The 26,684-nt window shown below is 38.2% G+C and overlaps 2 protein-coding genes and 1 long non-coding RNA gene across 6 annotated transcripts in view; all 3 read left to right on the top strand.

Annotated features, from left to right (window-relative positions):
- The window catches only part of LOC138137147 (myosin heavy chain, clone 203-like), a 305,955-nt gene extending 295,600 nt beyond the window's left edge, over window positions 1-10,355 (top strand). For all 4 annotated transcript variants that reach the window (XM_069056456.1, XM_069056459.1, XM_069056457.1 and 1 more), the window contains 5 exons: window positions 9,133-9,294; window positions 9,342-9,629; window positions 9,677-9,835; window positions 9,885-10,058; window positions 10,113-10,355. In XM_069056456.1, coding sequence (XP_068912557.1) covers window positions 9,133-9,294; window positions 9,342-9,629; window positions 9,677-9,835; window positions 9,885-10,058; window positions 10,113-10,249 — 920 coding nt within the window. In that variant the 3' untranslated portion in view covers window positions 10,250-10,355. The remainder of the gene's footprint in view (window positions 1-9,132; window positions 9,295-9,341; window positions 9,630-9,676; window positions 9,836-9,884; window positions 10,059-10,112) is intronic.
- Window positions 238-7,459, top strand: LOC138137172 (uncharacterized). Its single transcript, XR_011161609.1, has 3 exons — window positions 238-6,139; window positions 6,243-6,330; window positions 6,388-7,459. It is a non-coding gene; the product is annotated as an uncharacterized lncRNA (long non-coding RNA).
- Window positions 10,356-12,590: 2,235 nt separating the features above from the next.
- Window positions 12,591-13,379, top strand: LOC138137037 (uncharacterized). Its single transcript, XM_069056334.1, has one exon. It carries the CDS (start codon window positions 12,591-12,593, stop codon window positions 13,377-13,379), a length of 789 nt encoding a protein of 262 aa, XP_068912435.1.
- Window positions 13,380-26,684: the final 13,305 nt, after the last annotated feature.

Below are 26,684 nucleotides of genomic sequence, written 5' to 3'. Positions count from 1 at the left end.
TTGTTGTGTGTACCTACTTAAAACTTTAAAAACACATTTTTTAATTTAATTAACCACAACTTTAAGGACCTAGTATGGCTTATTTTCAGTTTTTAAGGGACTATTTGCAGTAGTTTAAGGGACTATTTTAGGCACCTATTTCCGACTTTTTAATTGCCTAAAATCCGGGCCCTACTTATCAAATTGACTATTATTTTTCTTAAATTGACCTGCTCTATTTGTTTGAAATCACAGAATAACATATCTTGGAGATTCTAATTTGGTTGCTGTTTTAATCGTATACGAATGTTTACTTATATCTTGTAATGCTGGAAAACTATGCAATTCCCATGTACGATGCGCAACCTGTATGTCTTTTCCTTTTTTAATCAAATCTGCCATCGCAGCTTCTTGTCTTAAACCAGGTATTATATGTGGTACTCTCCATGCTATTTTGTTTATGATGACTTTTGCTTTTTCATCAGAAGTAGATATTAAAGCATCAACATCACTTTTGCTTCGAATCAATACTAGTTCTTGAGCGGTTTGAACCATCACTTTTTTATAATCTTCAGCAAATCCAAATATCATCTTTAAAGGAATACAAGCACTAAATTTTCCATTTTCGACAATCTTACTATCACTCGTAGGAAACCATCCGGCGTTTTGATATTTTAAACTTTCACTCGCATTAAATGATACTATCCCCTTCATGGTACTTGTTAATCCTGGTTTTATATTTGTATCTATTGTGCGTCCGTTAACTTCTAAACGAATTTCACTAAATAAATCTAATATTCCATTATTCACAAATTTAGTGGTTGTTGCGGGGGGTTGAGCAGGCTCATCTTTTACGAGTAGACCTTCACAATAAATATAACTTTCACTAGGTAATGTAGCCAAATCTTCAGGTAAATTAATTCTTATTTCATCATTATTATTAAACCTAGATGTATAAGATTCATGAGTTTGTACCTTATATCCAGCAATCGATTCATCTATGACAACTCCTTCATTGACGTTCAACATTTTCAAACAACGTTAACCCAAGTGATTTTAAAAACCGTTTGTTTTCCTTGCTTAATACTCGTTGCAAGTTTCTCTTCCTACTAACTTTTCTTCGAACTGTGTATTCCTTTTTATGCGGTTTGCACTTCACTGATAATTTATTAAAAATAATACTCATTATTGATTATCCGTCTTCAAATGTAAACCAACAGTTACGGTTTCGTTTCTAAAATTGATCAACTCACAATCTTGATCTCTTATTTTAAGGGTTATGTTTCTAATTGTATTTACACTGATTGGTAGATAAATTACATGTTCTGGAGATTCTACAATTTTAAAACCTGGAGGTACATTAGGAAAAAATTGATGAATTATATGTGCTGGTTTCCCATTTTGAAAACTACTAACAGTTATGTTACATTCTACACATATAGAATTTATTTTCATTATATCTGCTATCTCATCCGAATCATGTGATTGATTCTTTCTTAACAGTTTCTTCCCAAATCCCAATATAGGTGCAATCGTATTTGGTTTCGTAAAATCTACATCTTCTGTTGCTTTAATGTGACAATGTAAAGTATTATTATTTGCCTTAATGTCCAGGAAACTTTTTGGAAACAATTTCCCTGTAGCATCTTGTAAATATTTATTTATATCTTGTAGTTGATAACATCCTGTTGGTATTGTGAACTGTTTATATCCAAAATAAAATTTATTACATCCATCTTGAATATTAGGTATTGAATTATAAACTTCAAAGTTCGTTAAACCCAAAGTGCACTTTTTATTACTTGCATTAATTGGAGAATTAAAATCAGACGATAAAATAGACGAACGACCTGTTAATACGAAGAACATTTTTTCTCACCACTTTAACTTCAAATGATTATATTATTTATACTGCATGAGTATATAAAAATTTTAAACATAAATGTCCACAGTTATTTGTATCATAATTTTGAAATCTATCATAATTATATTTTATGCGGTTCTGTTTTTTATCACTCTGAAAATAATGTATTACCTCTCTCGGAGGAAGTAAGTTTCCCATACTATCAAAATATAAAATTTCACTTTTTAATTTTATATATGCTGTCCAATGTGTTCCAGGTCCATTCTTATCATCCAAGTTTATAATACCGGTTTCTTTGGATTTTATACGTTTTGGTAAACCGTTACGCATAAATATTCCTCTAAAATTTGGTATATTTAATATTTTTACATACCGTAATAATTCCACATTAGTCAATGCATGATGTGGTAATTTTATCGGTAGTTTTTTTGATACCATTGATATGGTCCAACATATAGTCCTTTTCCTTGTCTACGCTTTTTTCTTTTCTTACGCATTCCTTTTCCTTTCGTAATCGATGAAATGGTTTCCATTGCTTTGTTATGTCTTTGAGTTTCTTCCAACAGTTGTTTATCGGATTTTGCCTTATTTACAGCAGTCGCGATTCCTGCTGCACCTCCACCCAACGCTCCAAACGCCCCAAGCAGGGGAAGAAGAAATGGTAAAAATCCACCACTTTTTGGTGCAACCAATATACGACCTCTTTTACTTTTTTTGCTTCTTTTACTTCTTTTCCGTGAACCCATTCCTAATTTTACTTTAGCCTTCATTATACCCAACACTGTTGCTGCCGCTGCTTTTTCACCAAAACTAGAATCTTTTGCTTTGAGACGTTCTCTTGCTTTCTCAATTAAAACTTTATCTGCTTCGTGTCTTTTATTTAAATCTGTTGTTTCGGAGTAGGCTATATCATGAACTTTACAAGCCGAATCTAACAAATTTACACCACTATCACCTCGAGCAAGTCGTTTTGTCAACTTTGTACCTGGACCACAAAAATTATATCCTGGTAGATGTAATTCTATCGGAAGTTTATCAATCAATTTATTAACTATAACACTTCCTTTCTTCAAGACAACACCCTTACGTTTAACATCTTTTTTTTCTATTGGACATATTATATACTTTCATTATGTTGAGTGAATCGAACACCATCAACTGACACTTTTCCCACAAACATTCATCCTATATACAAAATATAATACATTAAAACAAACCATCTTTAGAATAATTTTCATTTATTCATAGATTACAACAATAGTTATAAAAACAAAAACTCCTTTAAATATGTATCCTCCGGTTTAATTTCAACAAACGTAAAGAATATTTTATTACATTTCCGACACTCTCGTCCATATTTCTCCAATAAATCATGTAACTCATTCTCGTCACACACCATATCGATGCAAAACCCATTAAATTTTTCTGCATTCTCCTCCGATGATCCTCTTAAACCATTACAGCGCAGATCTTCCTTGAAACACCCTTCACACATGACATCTTTAGTCAGAAACAGCTTTTCTGTCTCCAATTTCGAATACAACCTTTGCGTCAACACCACATAACCTTTACACGTCATTCGGTACCACATTTTAACAGCCATCACTACCTATCAAATACACTTAACCAATCGTACCATACGAATATACATTTATACAGATTTTTATCAGGAACGGGGGAATTTATCAAGGCCAAGTGGTGGGGATATCGAGGTCAAGTGGTGGGGGGAAATTCCAAGGCCAAGTGGTGGGGATATCGAGGTCAAGTGGTGGGGGAACTCCAAGGCCAAGTGGTGGGGATATCGAGGTCAACTGGTGGGGGAAATTATCAAGGTCAAGTGGTGGGGATATCTAGGTCAAGTAGTGGGGATATCAAGGTCAAGTAGTGGGGTTATCAAGGTCAGGGGGAGGGGCTTAGAGGTCAAGGTCAAAAAAAAGTGGTGGGGGGTGCGTGCCCTCTCCAACTCCCTCTACTGATTTAAAAATGAAATTCTCAAAATAGGTAGGTAGGTATATACTTCTGAAACCAAAGTTTGTTATCCTGTTGGCAATGCAGGATATTTTACGAGTGATAATGACCCCGGCGGAATTGAAAATACAACCCAACAAGTGATCCGAATACAATAATTGATGCTTTCTCAATTTTTTTTTTTCTGAAATTGAATTTACTATTCTGAATTACTATTAACGCTTTCTGAAATTGAATTTATTATTCTAAATTAGGTATAATTAAAACTTTCTGAAATACAAGTTAAAAATCTGAATTACAATCAACACTTTCTAAATACAATTGACAAATCTGAATTGCAATTCGTGTTTTCTGAAATTTACTAATCTGAATTATAATACATATGATGGTGGTTGAACTGACAATAGTACGGCGGGAGTCGAAAAAATTGGCAGCCTGTTTGTGCAACTTAATAGTGTGGTGATAAAGTAAGGAACAAAATTTATAATTGCGTTATTTAATGTTTTGAGGAAAACGCTCGGACAGGTGAATGTTATTTTTTAATTAGCTAGCCATCTTATGACATAAAAATTTTACTTATGACGTCATGTATTTTTGCACAAGGACGTCATCATTGTTTTTTAAATGACAACCTCGCCTTTTTCTTCTCTTTTTGATAGACCTTCCTACTACCTAAACGATGAATAAACAATAGTATATTTCAAACCAAGGTAAGAAAGTGGTTTCTTGCAGACCGCAGGCAAAGATTATAAACCGAGTCGTAGACGAGGTTTGTAAGTGCCTAAGGTCTGCAAGGACACTTTCTTAACAAGGTTTGAATACAATTTTTCTCCCTACCGGATAGAAATGTAGGCTGTGGATACCTCATTTGAGGTGAGAAAATTCAACTTTCTCGCTAAGGTAAGAAAGTTAATCATGAAATGTTTATGGTAAAACTGTACCAAAATACAAATGTCAAAAGTGTCAAAAGTGAAATAAGTTATTGATAAATGAAAGCCAATTCAATGAAGTAAGTTGGTAGGTCAATCATATAATCTGGAAAATAAACAGATAAGTAGGTAGATTACTTTACCCTGTTTATATCAAATTTTCGAACAAACCTCAAATCTTCAAATGCGATGACAAGTTAATTAAACAAATAACACAGCCTACTATTCAATTCTCAAAATTTTCGTTTTAATCACGAATATAACCACCTTTTTTGACTTTTTTCAACAAAGTTGTGCCGGTAGGGAAAAAAATTGTATTCAAACCTTGTTAAGAAAGTGTCCTTGCAGACCTTAGGCACTTACAAACCTCGTCTACGACTCGGTTTATAATCTTTGCCTGCGGTCTGCAAGAAACCACTTTCTTACCTTGGTTTGAAATATACCTACTATTTTTCCCTACCGGCACAACTTTGTTGAAAAAAGTCAAAAAAGATGGTTATATTCGTGATTAAAACGAAAATTTTGAGAATTGAATAGTAGGCTGTGTTATTTGTTTAATTAACTTGTCATCGCATTTGAAGATTTGAGATTTGTTCGAAAATTTGATATAAACAGGGTAAAGTAATCTACCTACCTAGCTTATCTGTTTATTTTCCAGATTATATGATTGACCTACCAACTTACTTCATTGAATTGGCTTTCATTTATCAATAACTTATTTCACTTTTGACATTTGTATTTTGGTACAGTTTTACCATAAACATTTCATGATTAACTTTCTTACCTTAGCGAGAAAGTTGAATTTTCTCACCTCAAATGAGGTATTCACAGCCTACATTTCTAACCGGTAGGGAGAAAAATTGTATTCAAACCTTGTTAAGAAAGTGTCCTTGCAGACCTTAGGCACTTACAAACCTCGTCTACGACTCGGTTTATAATCTTTGCCTGCGGTCTGCAAGAAACCACTTTCTTACCTTGGTTTGAAATATACTATTCTCATGATAATTGTTCACTGCATTGCTTCCTTGCATCTTCTAAAATTCTATCCAATCCAGGGGTAGGGCACTCTAATAGACGACCTTGAATCAAGTTTAATATTTTGCGGCAACTACAGATGGCGCTCAGATCAGAAAAAAACAGAAAAAAATTAAAAAATTTGCTACTACCAACACAATTTAGTAATTCCTATGGTTGGTCATCCTGGATAAATCCCCAATCGCATTCACTTTCCTAGTAATTCCCAGAAAAGTGTTGCGAGGCATGACGCAATTTAGTGGAAAGTGGAAAAATACATGTAGATTTTGTGTTTTTGTGTTCAATTTTTAAGTACTTTTGGACAATTTGTAAAAAAAATGAAGCCGTGTTGTGTACCCGGATGTGAAAATATTCCAAATCGCAGGTAGGCTGTAAAAATGAAATTTTTAAACTTTGATAATAATCAATCAATGTTTACGAAAAATCAAAATTTATATTTAATTATTTATATTCTGTTTGTTTCTCAGGCGTTAAGGAATCTTCCAAGACAGAAGACTGCTTCAGTCACCTTCAGGAAGAATATAAATATGTATGTAACTCCTGAAAAAATAAAAGGTAGGTCTGTTTTTATGTTATAGTTCAAATACCTAATTGATACTTATTTTAATTTAGATGCGCTTCGAGCTTTACCTCCTACCATCATTGGGCATTCTCCTGAATCCTGGTCTGTGGAAGAGCCAGAAAAGACATATCCAGCGATCAAATTAATTTGTAATCGAGTTATCCATGAATCCGAAATCGTATGTCGTTTCTTGAACAAAAAACAAAGGTTAGATCTGGACATATCAATCTAAAAGACATACGGATTCAAATCCATGGATGACTCGATTACAAATTAATTTGATCGCTCTTTACTTACCACAGACCAAGATGGTGAGGACTTCTTTGTTTACCACTCCCACTCAAAGTAAGAGATGAATCCAATTATCTTATTAATATTATTATCTAAAGCTTCTCATGCATGGCTTAAAAAATCAAATATTCATCCTGAGACTGAGGGTTTTATATTTGAATACAAGATCGTGTTATAAATACAAGAAATTATAAAAAACACATATGCGGTTTACACATGAATTTAGCAGTTAAATTCAATTTATTAAAGGATACACAACCACATTACATTTATAAACCAGAAAGTTGTTTAGAAAATGACAATTACAAATTATATTTTGATCGGACAGTTTTAACTGACATTCACATTCAGCATAACAGACCAGACATTATTATTTTAAATAAACAACAAAAGCAAGCATATCTTTTAGATATAGCTGTTCCAAATTCACACAATATAACACAGACATATAATACAAAAATTAATAAATATTTAGAACTCTCCGTTGCTATGAGAAATCTTTGGTGTTTAGAAAAAATTTCGATTTTACCATTTATAATTTCAGCAACAGGAATAGTACCCCAATCTCTTTTTAAAAATTTAAAAATTTTGGACTTAGAGAACACATTGGTGGTTGAAATTCAAAAAGGTATATTATTATACTCATGTCACATCGTGAGGAAATTCCTTAACATTGACACAGAACATAAAACACAAAAAAGTCAAAATGCGGAGGCGAGACGCCGGTAATTATGTTGATAAGCACTGCACTATTACTTGATAGTATTATCCGTAATAGTGTATGTACTCCGGCAAAATTGCCGTGCCGCCGGGTGGAGGTGGGATAGGTTATCTTATTAATATTGGAATTTGTATTTATTTTATTTTTTTACGAGTATTGTTTTACTATTGGGGACACGGAAAACTGGGCAGATGTGTCATTCATTGTCAACATTTCTAAACCATACCTTAGCTACTCATAACCAAGCTTAAGTTAATTTGACAGTTTTTTTGAAAATATCAATCATAATGACGGTAAAAGTGCATTTACATTGTCACTTTTTGAAACGACAATAACAGACTGCCCAGGATTCCATGTCCTTCATTGTACAATATTGTTTATAAGGAAGCCTTTAAAACACAAAACACGACGCGTAGCGGAGTGCTTTTAAAAGTTTTGATCTCGACCTGTGGACATTTAGTTTTAAGTCTTGTATATTACTGTAAATTAAATGTAATTTTATGTATATAAAAGCACTGATGTACATACAAATTACACGTGTGTGTTTATTTTATCTAATAAAAACTTTAAAAAGCGTCAAAATCTTTATACCTTTTGTTTTGTCACGTTGGTAGTTGGTACTTGGTAAGTTGGTAACTATTGGTAACTATAACGAATTAACAGGTTGGCGGTTGATGGTTTAAGGCACGGTTAAGGTTTAAGCGCCAAACAGTAATATAGGTTATAAAGTGAGATTAATTTTATTGCGCGTTATTTACAAATTAAAACTATTTTTTTTATCACATTTTTTTCTGGAGCACAATCTAAACATTTTGCCGAAACTTACACGTTCAGTTTTAAAATATCGTGAGCAGTTGACAAATTATTTGAAACGAGAAAATGAACGATTGGAGCAAATCGAACGATAGTCTGTCTCCCCAATTAAATCGCCACAGTCGTATTGTAACACTTCGCGACAGTTCGGATTTAAGTGAATTTTCACTGGATCAAGGAACTTCTCAAACTGGTTCTCGATTAAATAATCATCACTTTGATGTCATAGCTCTTCACCCAAATAATGAAGACAACCCAAATGATGTATCTTCAAGTGAGTTTTTACTGGACCTGGCAAATCGTCCAGATCAAGCAAATAATCAAACTGGTGGTAGATTAAATAATCAAAGAGATCATGACTTCGAAAACACACAGGTTGATCCAGGTAACAACAATGAAGACCGTGTTTATGAAGATATGACTTTTGAACAAGTGGAAGATACAGATCTAACTCCAAAAGAATCTTTTATTTTTATGCTAGGAATGCTGAATAGAATTGAAAAGTATTCAGAGACTTTAATTGATGGTATAACATGCAGAAATGCTGACTTCTTACTGTTAACAATTTTTTCAGGTGTTCATGGTAAATGGTACAAAAATAACATAGCAATGGTTAAAATTGTTTTAATAAAAAGCTACAGTTTATTTAAAAGTGAAAATCTTAGAAGGCATATTGGTAACAAACCTTCACAAACACAGGTTCATAAAGATAATAATGGTTCAGAATTGAAGAAATTAAAAAAAAGAGGTGTAAAAGCAAAGAAGAAAGTAGTTTTTAGAGGAAAAAAGGATAACCAATATTCCAGTACACAAGCAGAATTAAATATAGATGATGAAGCAAATATTGAAACTCTAGAGGAGAGATTTGGTTTGGATAAATCAGAACTGAGGAGGTCACAGTATTTACAAATAAAGGGTAAAATGTACACATTGTTTTAATTTAACTATTAGTACTAATATCTTTTTTTAGATAAAAAAGATGTGTTTTGTGATAAAATAAAAAAGAAGAGTCAACATTCCAATACACAAGTGGAAGTAAATATAGATTATGAAGAAAATACTGAAATTCCAGAGAAAATATTTAGTTTGGATAAATTGGAAACTAGGAGGTCACAGCGCTTACAAATCAAGGGTAAAATGTACACACTGTTTTATTTTAACTACATATTTTTTTATTAGATGAAGTATTGAAAAGTGATAATATTCAAAAACATAATGGTTCTCTTGGTATCGATGACACACCTTCACAAACACAGATTCATGAAGTTAATAATAGTTCAGAATTGAAAAAATTAAAAAAAAGATGTGTAAAAGCAAAGAAAAAAGTAGTTTCTAATGGAAAAAGTGATAATCAATGTTCCAGTACAGAAGTAGAACTAAATACAGATGATCAAGAAAATACTAAACCTCCAGAGAAGAGTTTGGGTAAATCAGAACCAAGGAGGTCACAGCGTTTACAAATTGATGGTAAAATATACACACTGTTTTATTTTCACTACTTTTTTTTTAATTAGATAGAGAAGTGTTTAGTGATAGGTTGGAGTATGTTGATTTAAAGTTAGCAGCTGCAACATTTACACCATTACCAGAAAGATTAAATAAATCACTGAGTGCAAAGCAAAGAACAGTGAAAAGAAAATCTAGGAGTTCATGTGGTATTTCCAGCAAGAGAGGTATAAGCATAAAGATGTGGAGGATTATTGTCTCACTATGTATATTCAGGTAGGAATAGTGGCAAGGCTTCCTTAAATTCTACAGTACCAACTTCATCACAAGAAAATGTCACTTTGGGCACTGTAGTAAATAAAAGTAGACAGAGTAGTCAAGCATGTAAAAGATTGTCCAAAAACCCATCTAGGAAAAGGGCCAAGAGTTTGGATTTGAAGTCTAGAAATGGTAAATTATAAAAAAAAAATATTTCTGTTTACAATTGTGGCGTTGATATTTCAGGGAAGGGTGGTTCAGGAACACAAGATGCAAGTCCTGTGTTAGAAAAAACTAATACACTGGCATCAACAAGTTCCACATCTCTTTTTGACAAAAGAAACTTATACTCCGTTGATTCGTGGTTGGATTCTTTTCCCTGAATTCTTAATTCTATATCGTACTTTTAATATATCGTTATTTTTATTTTGTTTAACAACAATTTTGTACACATTTTATTATTAAAAGAGACCTTTACGTTCTTTATAATCGTGATCTATTTGTAATACTACCACCCGTAAGATGGCGCTACTAACACGATATCCCTAAGGTAACTAGATCAACACACTACGTGTAGAGGCATGGCCAACTGTATCGATATACACTAGACGTGTATACATGGCCGTTTCAATTTCAAAATAAAAGTGTTCCTAGAAAGCAAACCATGACCAACTTCATTAAACTATGTTATGGCCATTCCAATTCCATTAAAATGCGCTTCGTATGAAGTATGTTATGGATAGTCATAGAGAAAATAAAATACTATAGAATGAAAAGTCCCTAATAAATTTTTGGAAGATCGTTTAGCGCACCCTCACCACACCGCAAGAGGGCGCAAATGTTTTAAAAAGTCAAAAATTTAAACTCAAAGTAATCTCAATAATCTAAAAATCAGTCAAAGCAGTGTCAATCTTTATGTCACTATCTTGTAATTCAAAATGAGGCTGTGTCACGTTCACAAATAATGTAGTACCGCTGCTAAGATTGCTAAATTTGTTGTTGAGAGAATCAAGCAAAATTACGGACATGCAGATAAGATCCAAAAGATGTCCTATGCAACTCAAGTTTTGAGTCGTCATAATCATTATTAATTCAACTATCACGCTATTAGTTAACTGTGGTAATTTCTAATAACAATTGTTGTTAATAATCTAATAATATATTTTAACTAGCAGGTAGAACAAACCTAAATGATGAAGACTTGGGAACTGCAAAAACAATAACTTTTTTGACAAACTTTTTGATAATAATCTGGAGGGAGGGACATTTCGCCCACGTTGCGAGAAACCTCTTGCTTGTGGAGTTTAGAAAAATCCGGGGCACACAAAATTTTGGCAGGAAGCAATCCTACACTTACGCAATATGTACCTACTTTAGAAAAAAAATTTGATTAAAAAAACAGCACTTTCTTTCATAAAAAAAAAAATGAATGAAAACATTGGATGGATTTTTGGATGTATGTATACTAAAATTTAGCAGAAAGTGGCAAGTGAGTTTTTTAGAGTTTGTAAAAAATGTTAATAAGATTCATAATATACCGAGCGATCATTTAAAAAATAAATCGTGTTTGCTTTGGAGCCTATGCTATAGCATGGGTTGCCATAGGTAACACGCCGACTCGATTTATTTTTTAATTGATCGCACCGTACTACTTATCATGGAAAATGCAACACCTAGAAATAGTGAATATTTTTTGATGAAACTTGGTACAGTAATTAGGTGTTCACTAAAGATAAAATGATGATAATTTGAAAGAAATACCTGAAGAAAATACCCATATCTTTTGGATTATTCTTATCGGAATGTAGCGACCTGTTGGAAGCCAGTCACTGCAACCAACAATACATCCGCAACCACCAATAGATCTATCGGCAGATTTCCCAACGATCGCCTGAAGATGGCATCACCAGCTACTGCCTACGAGCCTTAGACGATCCCAATGGAACTTCCACCAGCATCAGCAATCACCGATAGATGGCGACCCAAACCCCCGACTACTAAGGTCACTAAATCAACACACTACGTGTTAAGGTAGCGCCATTACATTCCTGGCGTGAGTTTATTGTGGAACAAAGATAATAAATGCAAATGTCGTAAGTGCGACGAGGAAGACATCAGTTTCAGAGAATTTAGTTTGGCAAAATGACAACAGTCTTTAGTGACACTATACATTTTCAAACGTGGCTCTGTATTGTTTATCCCCAGATTGAGTTTATTGTGCGACAAGGATAGATATATAAAATCACTAATGGCGCTACCTTAACACGTAGTGTGTTGATTTAGTGACCTTACCGACTACCGCTCTGTGAGGCACCAGGAGGAATCAAATTCCACCCCAGCATCACACCCGGCAGTTCAGTTCAGCAGTCCAGTTCCCGTCTTAGTGAACCAAGTGTAACGCAACAGTGGTGACCCCGAGAAACAGTGCTCCAGTAGTGATTCAGTAGTGTCTTCCAGTGCTTCAGTTGTGAGTCAGTGTACCCCAGTGCTCAGTGCTCCCTAGTGTACCCAAGTACCCCCAGAAGTGCTCAGTGTACCCAAGTACCCCCAGAAGTGCTCAGTGTACCCAAGTACCCCCAGAAGTGCTCAGTGTACCCAAGTACCCCCAGAAGTGCTCAGTGGCTCCCAAGTGCCCCCAGTAGTGTCAGTCCAGTCTGCCAACGTAGTTACCATTCGCGAGTGTTGTGTGGTGATTACCAACTTTTGACTCCTGGACTGCGCACCATGCCCAACAACGGCGAATCCACAGCTTCCGTGCAGACTGAGGCCCCTGCGCTCCGCAACCCTGAGGTAGACCGCGTCACAGTTCGAGTCCCACCATTTTGGAGTAACGAGCCCGCACTCTGGTTCTCGCATCTTGAAAGCCAACTAGCACTAGCTAACGTCACGGCCGACACCACCAAGTTCCACTACGTGGTCTCCAACCTTGACTTCCGGAACGCACAAGTCGTCCGCGACATTCAGCAAACACCACCTAGGAGCGACAAGTACGAAGCACTCAAGACAGCCTTAATATCCCGCCTGTCGAGCTCTGAAGAGCAACGCATTCAACAACTTCTTCAACGAGAAGACCTAGGGGACCGCAAGCCCTCTGAATTTTTACGGCACCTCCGAAGCCTAGCGACAGTACCAGAGAACCTTCTGCGATCCCTGTGGACAAATCGCCTGCCGCACCAAACTCAGGTGATCTTGACCACACAGACGGACTCCACCCTGGACAAGCTCGCTGAACTCGCAGACAAGGTCCACGAGATGTTGCCCACTGCGCCACACATTGACGCCACTCAAATAGCAGCAACATCAACCGACCTTAGCAAAGAACTCGCGCAACTACGTAAAGAAGTAGCCGAGCTCCGCAAAGCATGCAACCGCCAGCAGCGCCGTAACCAATCACCAGCACGACCAGCAGCACAACAAGACAAACCAGAAAACACAATCTGCTGGTACCACAACCGCTTCAAGGGGAAAGCGACCAAATGCACCCAGCCTTGTTCCTACCAAACGGAAAACTAAGTACTGGACCACTCACGGCGGCAATTGGTCCGGTACCCCAGCAACGCCGCCTTTTCGTAGTCGACGTCGCCACAAAAGAGCGATTCCTGGTGGACACCGGTGCCGAAATATCTGTTTACCCCGTCAACAAGCTACGCTACCGTCCCGCCGCAACCGAGTTCCATCTACACGCCGCAAACGGCTCCACCATTACAACTTTTGGTTTTCGAGCCATGGATCTCAACTTAGGTGTACGACGACAATTTACCTGGAAATTCATTGTAGCCGCGGTCACACACGCAATCATCGGAATGGACTTCCTGAGCCACTTCAACCTAGTGATCGACCCCCGCAACAAACGGTTAATCGATACCCAGACGTCCCTCAGCGTCCGTACCGTCTCTACCATAACCGCGACCAATCCTCCACGTCTCCTTGCGGTCACTGATTCAATATATCTCCGCCTGCTCAAAGAATTTCCGCAACTAACCAACCCACAGCAAACCAGAACCATCCTCAAACATGACACCGTGCATCACATTCGCACCACGCCATGACCTCCTATCTCTTGTAAGACTCGACGAATGGACCCACACAAACTGCAGATAGCCAAGACAGAATTTCAGGCACTACTCAATGACGGCATCATCCGCCCCTCAGCAAGCCCATGGTCTTCACCGCTACACCTAGCACCCAAAAAAGACTCCTCTTGGCGACCCTGCGGCGACTACCGCACCCTCAACGCACGCACCATACCCGACCAGTATCCCGTGCCGCACATTCAAGACTTTTCTCAAAACCTTGCTGGCTGCACCATCTTCTCGACGATTGATCTGGTGCGCGCTTTCAACCAGATCCCAATCGCACCCGAAGACATCCCGAAAACAGCAATCACGACACCGTTCGGACTGTACGAATTCATGTATATGTCCTTCGGCCTCCGCAACGCTGCACAAACGTTCCAGCGCTTCATGCACACCGTTCTACGCGGCCTGGAATTTTGCTATGTGTACATAGACGACATCCTCGTCGCATCCAAAAACGAGGAAGAGCACCTAAAACACCTCCGTACTGTGTGTGAAAGACTCGCAAGCTTCAACATCCTCATAAACTGTAACAAGTGCGTGTTCGGCCAACGCGAAATCCGATTTCTTGGACACATCGTTTCCGCGAGTGGCATCCGACCGACGCCCGAAAAAACCGACGCGATCACAAACTTCCCGCGACTGGAAACAGCGAAACAGTTACGGCAATTCTTGGGACTAATAAACTTTTATCGGAACTTTATCCCGAAAGCAGCTAGTCTCCAAGCTCCTCTTCACGCCGTTCTCACTCCAAAAACGAAAAGCAAAGCAACGATCAACTGGACCCCAGAGATGGCACAAGCATTTACAGACTGCAAACAAAGTCTCTCCACCGCCACGCTCCTGGCACACCCCGTCATTGGAGTTGACCTCGCCCTCTCTACAGACGCCTCCGACTTCAGTATCGGCGCCTGCCTCCAACAGCGAGTCAACAACGATTGGCAACCGCTTGCCTTCTTCTCCAGGAAACTAACTCCAGCACAGACTAAGTACAGTGCCTACGACCGCGAGCTCTACGCCGTGTACGCCGCGATCAAATACTTTCGTCACATGCTGGAAGGCCAAACATTCTTCATACTCACCGATCACAAACCACTGACGTTCGCGTTCGCACAGAAACCCGAGAAGTGTACACCGCGTCAGTTTCGCCATCTCGACTTCATCAGCCAATTTACCACAGATGTCAGATACGTCCCAGGCCCCGAGAACATCCCCGCCGACACCCTGTCACGCATTGGGAGCATCTCCTCAGCCGGCGACTTCCGCGCCCTCAGCATGGCCCAAGAAAACGACGCCGAACTGCAGGAACTTCTTCGCCCAGACGCCAACACAGGCCTCCGTCTGGAAAAGATCACTATCCCTGGTACCAACCTGACACTCTATTGTGACACAACAACCGGTGAACCACGTCCCTTTGTCACACCAACCCTCCGACGTCCCGTCTTCAACTCGTTGCATAATCTCTCTCATCCAGGCATTCGTGCCACTACAAAGCTTGTTACAGATCGTTTTGTATGGCCCAACATCAAGAGAGATTGTCGCCAGTGGACCCGCACATGCACCCAATGCCAGCGAACTAAGATTTGGCGTCACAATTCGCCTCCTATCGGACGCTTCGCACCCCCCAATCACCGCTTCGAGCACGTGCACGTCGACATAGTAGGCCCCCTACCTCCTTCCAACGGGTACCGCTATCTGCTGACGTGCATCGACCGCTTCACCAGGTGGCCCGAAGCATTCCCCTTGACCAACATCGACGCTGCTTCCGTCGCACAAACATTTGTAGCAGGCTGGATCTCCAGGTTCGGTACGCCTCTTCGCCTCACCAACGACCAGGGCCGCCAATTCGAATCCGAACTCTTTCGCTGCCTCAACAAGATATGTGGTACTACCCAGTTCCGTACCACCGCATATCACCCAGCGGCCAACGGACTAGTTGAGCGACTCCACCGTCAACTAAAGGCTTCCTCCTCTTCAACCGGCGTACGACGGACCCTACAAAGTTCTCCGCCGTGATCACAGAACTTTCCGCCTGCTCCTCAACGGTCGTCCGACCTCCGTCTCGACAGATCGTCTCAAACCCGCATACGTCGTCAATGAAGACCCACCACAACCCACCATCACTCCACCAAACACAGCAACAAACACAACAGACACCAACACCCAACAAACGCGATCTGGACGCAACATCCAACGCCCTGTTCGCTTCCGCGACCATCCCGCTGGGAGGGGGGTGATGTAGCGACCTGTTGGAAGCCAGTCACTGCAACCACCAATAGATCTATCGGCAGATTTCCCAACGATCGCCTGAAGATGGCATCACCAGCTACTGCCTACGAGCCTTAGACGATCCCAATGGAACTTCCACCAGCATCAGCAATCACCGATAGATGGCGACCCAAACCCCCGACTACCGCTCTGTGAGGCACCAGGAGGAATCAAATTCCACCCCAGCATCACACCCGGCAGTTCAGTTCAGCAGTCCAGTTCCCGTCTTAGTGAACCAAGTGTAACGCAACAGGAACATGCATTTCTTTTTATTGTTGAGGATCAGTTATCATCAATAACTTCAGTATATCGCAGCATTTAAAGTGTGTTAATGCTATACTATGCCTCCAGTACGAAGACGAGCCCATTATCAGCACGTAACTCAATTTGAAAGAGGCCGCATTATTGGAATGCGAGATGCAGGTCTTTCCTATAGGGCAATCGCTCATCGTGTGTGACGAAATGTGGCTACTGTGTTACGGTGTTGTCATGCCTGGTTTGAAGAAGGAAGACATCAGCGAGTAAGGGGTACTGGACCAAGAAGGAGGACTACAGATCGACAAGATCGCCATCTTAGATTTTTGGCCCTTAGAGATCGATTTTCGACAACTCGAGAGGTAGCAAATGCTTGGTACCGCGCAGTAGAAAGGCCAATTGCAATGTCATCGATTTATAGGCGAATAAGATCATTTGGGATACGATCCTACCGTCCACATTTAGTGTTGTGTTGCGAAAGACGCAATTTTGCTTTTTCTATTGAAAGGCCCGTAGCAAGAACTGTTGGTGTAATGGTCTGGGGAGCAATTTGTTTTGGAAGCAGGTCTCGTCTAGTCTTTATACAGGGAAACCTGACAGCAATTCGCTATGTCCAGGAGGTTTTGCGGCCTGTTGTGGTACCTTACTTTCGAAGAGTAAATAATGCTCTATTTCAACAAGATAACGCGCGGCCGCATATTGCCAACGTTAGTAGAGACTTCCTAGATGACTCTCAGGTGGATTTATTTCCATGGTCTCCGAGATCTCCTGATCTATCCCCAATCGAGCACGTGTGGGATTTGATGGGTCGAAGACTGACGAATTTGCACAACCCTCCGTTGACTTTGGCTGCACTCAGACATGAAATTCAAGTTGCCTGGGATTCGGTTCCCCAAGACGAGATTAACCATCTGATTAGAAGTATGCCTCGGCGCGTCCGCAAGTGTAGAGGATCTCGAGGCGGTCCAACCCATTACTGAGAGAACTTTTTAACATATGGACCAATGTTACTGAAACTTTCATCATTTTATCTTTAGTTAACACCTAATTACTGTACCAAGTTTCATCAAAAAATATTCACTATTTCTGGGTGTTGCATTTTCCATGATAAGTAGTATATTTTCAAAATTATATTCAGTAACATAATATTAAAAGCAAAATTTTAACGGTAATTCAAACATAAGTACTGTTACGTTATAAATTACGCTCCCGAAACTGGGCAACCCTGTTACCGGTTACAAATCCGGAATGTTCAGGGGTATAACGAACAAGTCGTGGCTTCGACTCGGTTTACAATGCGAACCACGAGAAACGCCGACCGAAGCTGAGAAATTGGTGAGAACAGCCCGGAGTACGGGAAATGATACACAATCTTCCAACTAATCGTTTATTCAGATGTCAACAATGAAAATAATGATATAAATGAAAAAGAAAACAACGAAGCCTGACTAGCCCTTTATGGCGTGTACAAAATTGAATAACCTAACTCCTCGGAGGGTCCTCCGGGTCCCAGATATTCAACGAACGAGTACCGGCGAAACAGTAAAAAAATCCCTTCTTTAGCGAAGGAGGAAGGCCGACTGGTCCTACGTAACGTCGCTATTCGGCTACGCCGCCCGCATAAGCGGGGAGGTCCTCCAAGTCTTCCTTCGCTCCAAAAAAAAAAATTGAAGTTGAGATGTTTTTCTCCGGTACGGACCGGTGAAGAACCACGCGCAAAAAAAAACGTTCGGTGAGCGCGATACACAATTCCTGGCGAGGTCACTCACGGATTGATAATCGTTCGTGAATATAAAAACCCGACGGACTTGATAAGGAAATTTTTTCTTAAGTTAGTACGATTAATGAAATGACGCGCCTTATGACAAAACTGCAACTTTAACAGTGGAACAAATTATAAATCCTAAACGCGATATACAAATTAAAGGAATTTGATAGAACTTTTCACCCGTCGAAATAATGAGTGACAATGGAAATTTGACTATAGTTAAATACAAACGCTCAATTAGTTCGACGGAGTGACAAAATACAACCGAAATCTTTGAGAAGCTACGGCCTGTAAAAATTGGGGTGTCACCACTGCTCCGGACTTGCTGGTGGGTAGATCCGGCACCTTCCGGTGAGTCCGGGGACGACCTGGACTGACAGAACTCGACGAGATCCTGATCCGCAAAAGCGTTCGGTCTGGAACCTTCCGTAGTGAAGTCCGTGATCCGCTTGGCGATGTGGGCGGTGGTACTTAGACGAATCGTCTCCAACGGCCCTCGTGAACTCCACTACGTCGTCTCGTCGGCCCTGCAAATTCACTCGATCACTGTCCCCTTGACTCTCCCCAGGCACTGACAACACCACCGGCAAAAGGTCGTGAAAAATCCCCGTTCTGTCTCTGGTTCCCCCGATTTATAGCTTCCACCCCCTCTGTGCGCAGATTTTTCGGCGGAAGTCCGAGTACGTTTCCGTCGCGATGAATTCTAGAACATTCTAGAAAAATCGCGAAGATTTACAATCGCGCGGCGATTTAAATCGTAACAGTACCTAATGTTAATTTTTCGTTCACTTAAAAATAAAATTGAAGATGAAATTATTGGTAAAATAATTCATTTAACCACATTTACATTAAGGTGTAAAATTTAATTTTAAGTGGTAGGATACGAGAACGGTAACATTTAGGAATAATATTTATAAAAATGAAGCAGAACTGTATCAAAAACGGTTGAAAATAAAATATCGAAACTATTGCTGGCGTTTTAATTTGTTGTGAAAATTTGCGATGAAAAAAAAAAATCAAAGGAAAGGTAAACTCATCCAGTAGGCTGTGATTTTGCACCCTCACCAGGATAAGAGATTGCGGTAAACGCTTTGTGCCCAAAAAATGTATAGGGAGTTTGCGTTCTATATGTTCTTATTTTGTCTATGTGGATAGTCATGACCAACTTCATTAAACTATGTTATGGCCATTCCAATTCCATTAAAATGGGCTTCGTATGAAGTATGTCATGGATAGTCATGACCAACTTCATTAAACTATGTTATGGCCATCCCAAATGTCGAAAAAAAGTAAACCAAATGACAAGTCGATGATGGAGATGAAGTGGCGATATCTAGTGAAATTTAGAATAACCACACATTTAAAAAGTTAAATATCAGGTTATGTTATATGCCATTTCATTGTCAAAAACTGTCAGCTTATACGTTTTCGTCGTCATAAAAGTATAAACTGACAGTTTTTGGCAATGAAATGGCATATAACATAACCTGATATTTAACTTTTTAAATGTGTGGTTATTCTAAATTTCACTAGATATCGCCACTTCATCTCGATCACATGACCAACTTCATTAAACTATGTTAATGAATTTCCCGAAGAACCTCAAACCATTTAGCTCTAACTCCACTGTCGCTGGGAAATTGAAATAAAGGTTTTTCAGAATTGCCACAAATAATGCATTTAATGAGCATTTTCAGAGTTTTTTGATTGACAAGCGTAGCTTTTTGATTCAGACGGCCTTGTCCATCATCGACTTGTCATTTGGTTTACTTTTTTTCGACATTTGGGATGGCCATAACATAGTTTAATGAAGTTGGTCATGGAACTACCGTAAAGTAGCGACATCTGTTGGATCCTTTCATAATAATTTTTTTAATTTAAAATTGTCAAATTGAACGTCACAAACGTCAGATTTTGGAAGTATTTTCTTACCTTTCTGTGCTCATTGTCAATTATAACATTTATTGTTCAGTTGATGATTGTCGTGTTTAGTTTCGTTGTGTTCATTTTAATTTATTAATTTCGAGTGACAAGCAAATTAACAGACAAATAACATACGACAACTAACCATTACCTAACCAAGAATATAAATTTGACAAGTTAACGTACTCGTAGATTGAAGATTGGTTAAAATTATAGTCGTATGGCGTCGCTACTTTACGGGAAATTTCAATTGTTTCATCGGAATTTTTCTCTTATGGAGAAATTGCAAAATGAAACGGCCATGTATACACGTCTAGTGTATATCGATACAGTTGGCCATGGTAGAGGTACCGCCATCAGTGATTTTTTATGTCTGTCCTTGTCGCACAATCTACTCAAACTGGGGATAAAAAAAACACAATCTAAAAATGATTTGACGTAATTTGACAAAAACTAGTGTCATTATTCTGCTGCATATTTAATAATCCTCGTTCACGATTCATCTAACTTATTATTTCGTTACAGTTTTCGTTTGTGTTTAAGTATTGTCATTTATTTCTTTGTTCTCGTTACATCTTTTAACTTGGTTCAGTTACTTGCGTTAATTTTAATACTTTAACATGGTCAGTAACAAGTGTTGTGTTAGCGGCTGTTCAAGTTCTAGAAAAAATGGATTTAAATTGTTTTATGTTCCAAACGGTAAGACACCCGTTACATATACTTATATACAGTAACAAGCAATTTAATATTAGGAGTCAAAAACAGAGTACGGAGGGAACAGTGGCGATAAAATTTGAGACTGTCTGTGAGTTCGTGCTCTAACCGGGAACTACAAATCTGCTGTGTAAGTATCTACATAATAAAGTAAAGATTTAGTTTTTCTTATGTTAGGTGATATAGGTATGTGGCTATAGTAGGTACACTATCCCACCTCCACCCGGCGGCACGGCAATTTTGCCGGAGTACATACACTATTACGGATATTATTATCAAGTAATAGTGCAGTGCTTATCAACATAATTACCGGCGTCTTGCCTCCGCATTTTGACTTTGTTGTGTATTATGTTCTGTGTCAATGTTAAGGAACTTCCTCACGATGTGACATGAGTATAATAATATACCTTTTTGAATTTCAACTACCAATGTGTTATCTAAATCCAGAATTTTTAAATTTTTAAAAAGAGATTGCGGTACTATTCCCGTTGCTGAAATTACAAGTGGTAAAATCGAAATTTTTTCTAAACACCAAAGATTTCTCATAGCAACGGACAGCTCTAAATATTTATTAATTTTTGTGTTATATGTAAAAATAATATTATAATAATATTATTTTAATTTGCAGAAACATTTTAGTAAAGATGATTTCTTTTGGGCTGAAGATTTTCAGCGATTGAAACCTGAAGTTTTCCCTCATTTGTAACTGGAACCTATGGACATAGGTATACCTATTTTTGTGTCTGATAGTTTAAAATATATATTTGATATTGTATTTTTAAATGATTAAAAATTTGGTAACTTGTTTGGGTTTTATTAGTGGTATTTCAGTTAAAAATTTTTGATTAATAATGGGCGACCTAACCTAACATATTTTTGACATTGTAGTAATGCCATCATTTCATTAAAAAATCCCCAAAACTATTGTCTTCCTTATTTCACTTGTGAAATTTGCATTTGATATCTTTATCTTACAATCCACTCTCGCGATAAACTACCTCGGCTTAAAAAAATGTCTTCTCTACCTTGGTGTATAATATACTATTTTTCACTACTAGTCTCAGAAGGCGTCATTATTGACTCTCGAAGCGACCCCAGAAGTAGAATTTCTCTCCCTTGGTTAATAATAATTTTAATTATTAACCAAGGTCAACAATGAACAGCCGTCACTTAGCAACGAAAGATTTTCGTTGATTTCATTGGTTAACGTAGACGATTTTCATAGCAACCGTTGAAAAATGAGAACTCGGATCGTCGCATCAGACAAAATAATTTGATTAATAATTATTATCAGAAAGGGTTTTAACGTATCCAGTAGTGAAAAAAATAGTATATAAACCACGGTGAAGAAGTCCCTTATAGTCTTCGCGCCTTAGAACCTTCGGCACGCCTCGGGCTCTAATCTTGGCGCTCTGACTATAATCATGAACTTCTTCACCTTGGCGTATAATATACTACAGTGTGGAATAAAATGATTTACATCTAGTTACCTTTGCATTACCCATGTAAAAATACGAAATGCCGCTCTACAAAAAAAAGAAAGCCTAACCGCCAAATATTCCAAAATTCCAAATGTGATTTATTGCGAAGGGATGATATGAATGCAAAGTTGAGATTGAAATTAAAAAGGAGCTAACTAAAGCAAGTCACAGCTAGTGTTGAAAGTGGCCACCAACGTTTGTTAATTCAATTTAGTAAATTGTAACAATTGTCAATTCGATTGATGACATTTATTGACAGAACTAATAGTTCGGCAACTAGATGTAAATCATTTTATTCCACACTGTATTATTATGGCCCCTACAAATATGCTGTATGTAAATAAACCAATTCTTTTTATTCATAGATACACTACCATAACAAGTACTTGCCTTAATAGTTGTTGTTTGTTTCTGTAAGGTTCTTATATGGTCTTATTAGTTCTAAGACTTCTAACCACTTACCACGACGCTCAGGAATTTTCGGGATTCTGTATAAGCTAAATCCCTTCTCATGTGTATTTTTACAACTAGTAATGAAACAACTGGGCATTTTTATTTACAATGAGTGGTTTTACATTTTACAATAATGATTTTACAACGCAATGACAGTATGAAGTGACAGAACAATTAATGAAATGTAAATCATAGCCAGCTTTATTGATGACATATAGTGACTTCAGCGTTACCAACCATATTCTGGGCCAGCCAGATGTCGGTACCATAACTTAGTTGTAGGGGCCATAGATATCCCCATAGAGAAAATAAAGACAAATAGAATGAAAAGAGGCCTATCAATTTTCTGCAACAGAATCCATGGTAATGGTTTATCGCACCGTCCACAAGCCAAGAGATGGCGCAAATTTGGAAGGAAGATTTAAACTTTTGAAATCAAAGTTGTCTCAATTCATTTCATTTACTTTCATGTCACGAAGTACTGTTATCACGTCTTTTCTAAAAATTTAAATACGACAATTCGTGTTTGTGGCTAAAACTGTAATACTATGAAGCTATGTAGTGTTCAAAAGTGCTAGCACCCGCCACATATTTTCACAATCCTTTAAAATATCCTGCGCGGTTTCGGGAATGGTTACGAAGAATGGGCAATGTTTATCTCTTCGAAATCGATCAAATGAAAGTTTACAATGGATATACGGTTTGAGCATCCACATTTCAGACTTTTCGATTACGACACGAACAATAGAGTGAAAAATACGGCAATACCTAGCTTACAAATTCCAATGGGTAAAGTGAAAACTATTTAGAATCAAAATTCTATAATAATCACCTTCAAACTTTTTAGAAAATGAGGATGATCCAACAAGGATTATTATTCATGGAAATTACGAAAAAAGAATTCCCGAATTGACTTCTTACAATTTCTTACGAGATATCCGGTAACCAAATATAAACTTCAAAAGAAAGTAACCAGTTTTCTGTTGAAAAAATCAAATGCCGTGTGAAATTATTCTCAAAATTTGAAATGAAGTTAAAAGGTAAAGTTTTGGGGGATGATGCAATACATTTGTGTTTGGTACAATCGAAAAAAAGAGACGTTAAACTAAAAGCGCGCAAATACACTACAGAAAATAAAATCTTAGCATTGGCGTTTTACAAACAATCTAGGAGAGCTTATTCAAAATTAAGAGAATTTTTTGCACTTCCTACGCTGTAGAAATGTATAAGATGTTGAAAATAAAAAATACCTGTTTTTTTTTGTTATCTTTTTTAAATTATTAAATAATAAAAATAAAGTAATAATGGAAAACATCCAGTAGGCTATGGAATATTGTACCGTCCACAACTCAACAGATGACGCCACATTTGCTGCTCAAAAAAAAATCAAGAGACTGCATTCTATTTATCTTTATTATTTTATCTATGGATATCCCTACAGCGTCTTATTTTCGGCGGGCAGGATTTTGAATGAAAGCACAACGATCCGAAAAATTATTGTTTTGTCAAAACCGGACAACGTATCGTGATAAAACTATTTTTATTTGTGAGCGTCAACACATCTGTGAAAGATAAAACCTACCACTATATATCCGGTATAGTACGTTCGGAATTAGTCCGTGTTCTAAATAAAGTAAAGTATTCATGAAATAGGGAAATCAAAAGAAGATTAATTATACACGAGGTAACGTAGGAGTGGGAAGCTACAAAGATAACAGCTTCCTCTGAGGCACTTCCGCTATTATTCTGCCCCAACTCTTTTATCCGCACGAATTTTGCACTCTTCCCCAAAGATTTTGCTCGATATCCACCCCGAGGAGGTCGCACGCTCACAAAAAATGCTTCAGGACATCAGCCGCTGCTCGTACGCGGAACGAGTGGTCAAACACGTGAACGAATTTTTGTCAATAAAACGAATTTATTTTCGAAAAAAAAAAAACCAAATCCGCTTTGGCGATTCTTCAGCTCGTCCGGCGCCTCGATCCGATTTCGGCGTAAAACTGGTCCCAAAGGGTACTAATAGCCGAAGGTTGTCACACTCGGCGAAGCTCCAGACTCGATGATGTTGCAGATAAGAGCTGCCCTTTTCTGTCGGCGTGGAGAAGAAATTCGAGGGGGCGACTCTAAGGGCTCCTTCTTGGTGGCTTTGAACAGAGGGTATAAATAGAGGTTCCAGTACTAGACGGTCCATTCCATCGTGTTGTACTGCGAAAGCGGTACCTCTCGAGACGCGTCTCGGTTTCCTCGGCGATCATCTCGCGCCACTTTGTGTGTGTTTCAAGTGCAAGACCAAGCTCCGGAGCACTGCGGCGAACGATTTTTTAAGGATGCGATTTCTTCAGAGGCGGCACCTCATGTGAGTACCCGATCCGGCCTTTTTCGCTTCGCCCGATGGATTCCAATTTTCGATTTAATTTTGCCGCAATCGCTCGAAAGGCTGAGCTGCGGTGGTGACTGTTCTTGCACAAAAATTCACTTTCGAGCGGTCAGAGCTGTTGGTGGCCGTTCGAGTTTTTTGCTCCGATAGGTACGTTCACCCTTTTGTTATTTAATATCAATCAAAATAATCTATAATTGAATCACGGGCAATTTATGCTGTTTGTATTCTTTTTCTCTCAAGGATATCTAAATTTAGACGATGGTTTTTATTTGTATCAGTTAAAGTTTTTATTGTTCAAAAATGTACAACTATAGGTTGCTGCTTCGCTATTTAGCTTCGAGCTTGTGGCTCACGTTTGTACGCGAGGCAAGTTATATGACGATGTGCTTTTTAACGATCGAAATGTTTTTAAACAGAAATTTTATTGGACATCGAGGAATGCTTTTACTTTACCCTATTTTTCCAAGACAAAATAATATGTCAATAGGTATATACTGAGTGGAACAAAAAAGTTCGTTGCCAATTCTCTAAATTAGGTTCGTAAACTCTAGAAACACATATTAATATATTTTTTTTCAATTTCATTAAAAAAAGTTGACTATTTTTCATTAATTTTAGTGTTAGAAGTATCACTTTTAACAGAAATTATCAAAAGAATTGTTCAAAATGTTTTTCTTCGACTATTTTGTAAATGTCGCACTGTAACGGAATTTGCTCAGATGCTGGTTGAGCCGACAGGGACGCTATTCTGGCGACCGCTCGACGTACTATTATTCCGGCGCACTTTAAAATATTTTTTTCACAACTTTTTCGACAGTTTAGGATATTGAATTGTACCGCAATATTTTCCGAATATGCAGTATAAGCGTAGCTATCATCTAGAAAAAAGAAAAAGTTGATATCTTTAATAACAAACAAGTTATGGAGCTTTTTCGCAACTCTGGGACACCTGTATGTATAAAATACATGTTTTTAAAACTGCTTTAATGTGGATTTAAAATAAGAAGCCCATAATATCTACAATAAGTTAGTGCAATGGCCAGTTCAAATACCCACAACAAAGTGAGACTTTCTGGAACAAAATTAAAATTGTTTAAGTGTGATGTAGTGCTAGTGACCCAGTTTAAAATTTAAATTTTAATTACCGGTACCACCACGAGAGCGCGCCAAATGTGAAGGTACTAGCGGCTAGACTAGTAACTAAGGGATGGGGTCGGTAATCCTGGGGAGTTGGCAACTCGGAGAGCGGAAATATAGCGGGGATGAAGCGGGTCTCTGACGCGCGTGGTTGAAGGGGAGAGGTCACTTTTGTTTGGTTTTTCGAAACGAACACACCTTGCGAAGAGCGATCCAGTTTCTCAAATTTGTAAGTTAAATCAGAATCAATTTCACTACCGTCCCGAGTAGATATTTTATGCCCCCGTGAGGAATTCGACGTTTTAATTCACCTGGGTAATTTATCCCACTTTCGTTGCCTTTTTTTGTGTTTTGTTTTTGGGA

Source organism: Tenebrio molitor, chromosome 8, assembly GCF_963966145.1.
Source record: "Tenebrio molitor chromosome 8, icTenMoli1.1, whole genome shotgun sequence".
Taxonomy (NCBI): Eukaryota; Metazoa; Arthropoda; class Insecta; order Coleoptera; family Tenebrionidae; genus Tenebrio; species Tenebrio molitor.
The sequence above is the reverse complement of the archived record's forward strand: the minus strand, read 5'-3'. Positions and strand labels throughout refer to the sequence as shown.

Coding starts and splice junctions, on each gene's coding strand:
- LOC138137037 (XM_069056334.1), top strand. CDS start 12,591: ATGCCCAACAACGGCGAATCCACAGCTTCCGTGCAGACTGAGGCCCCT.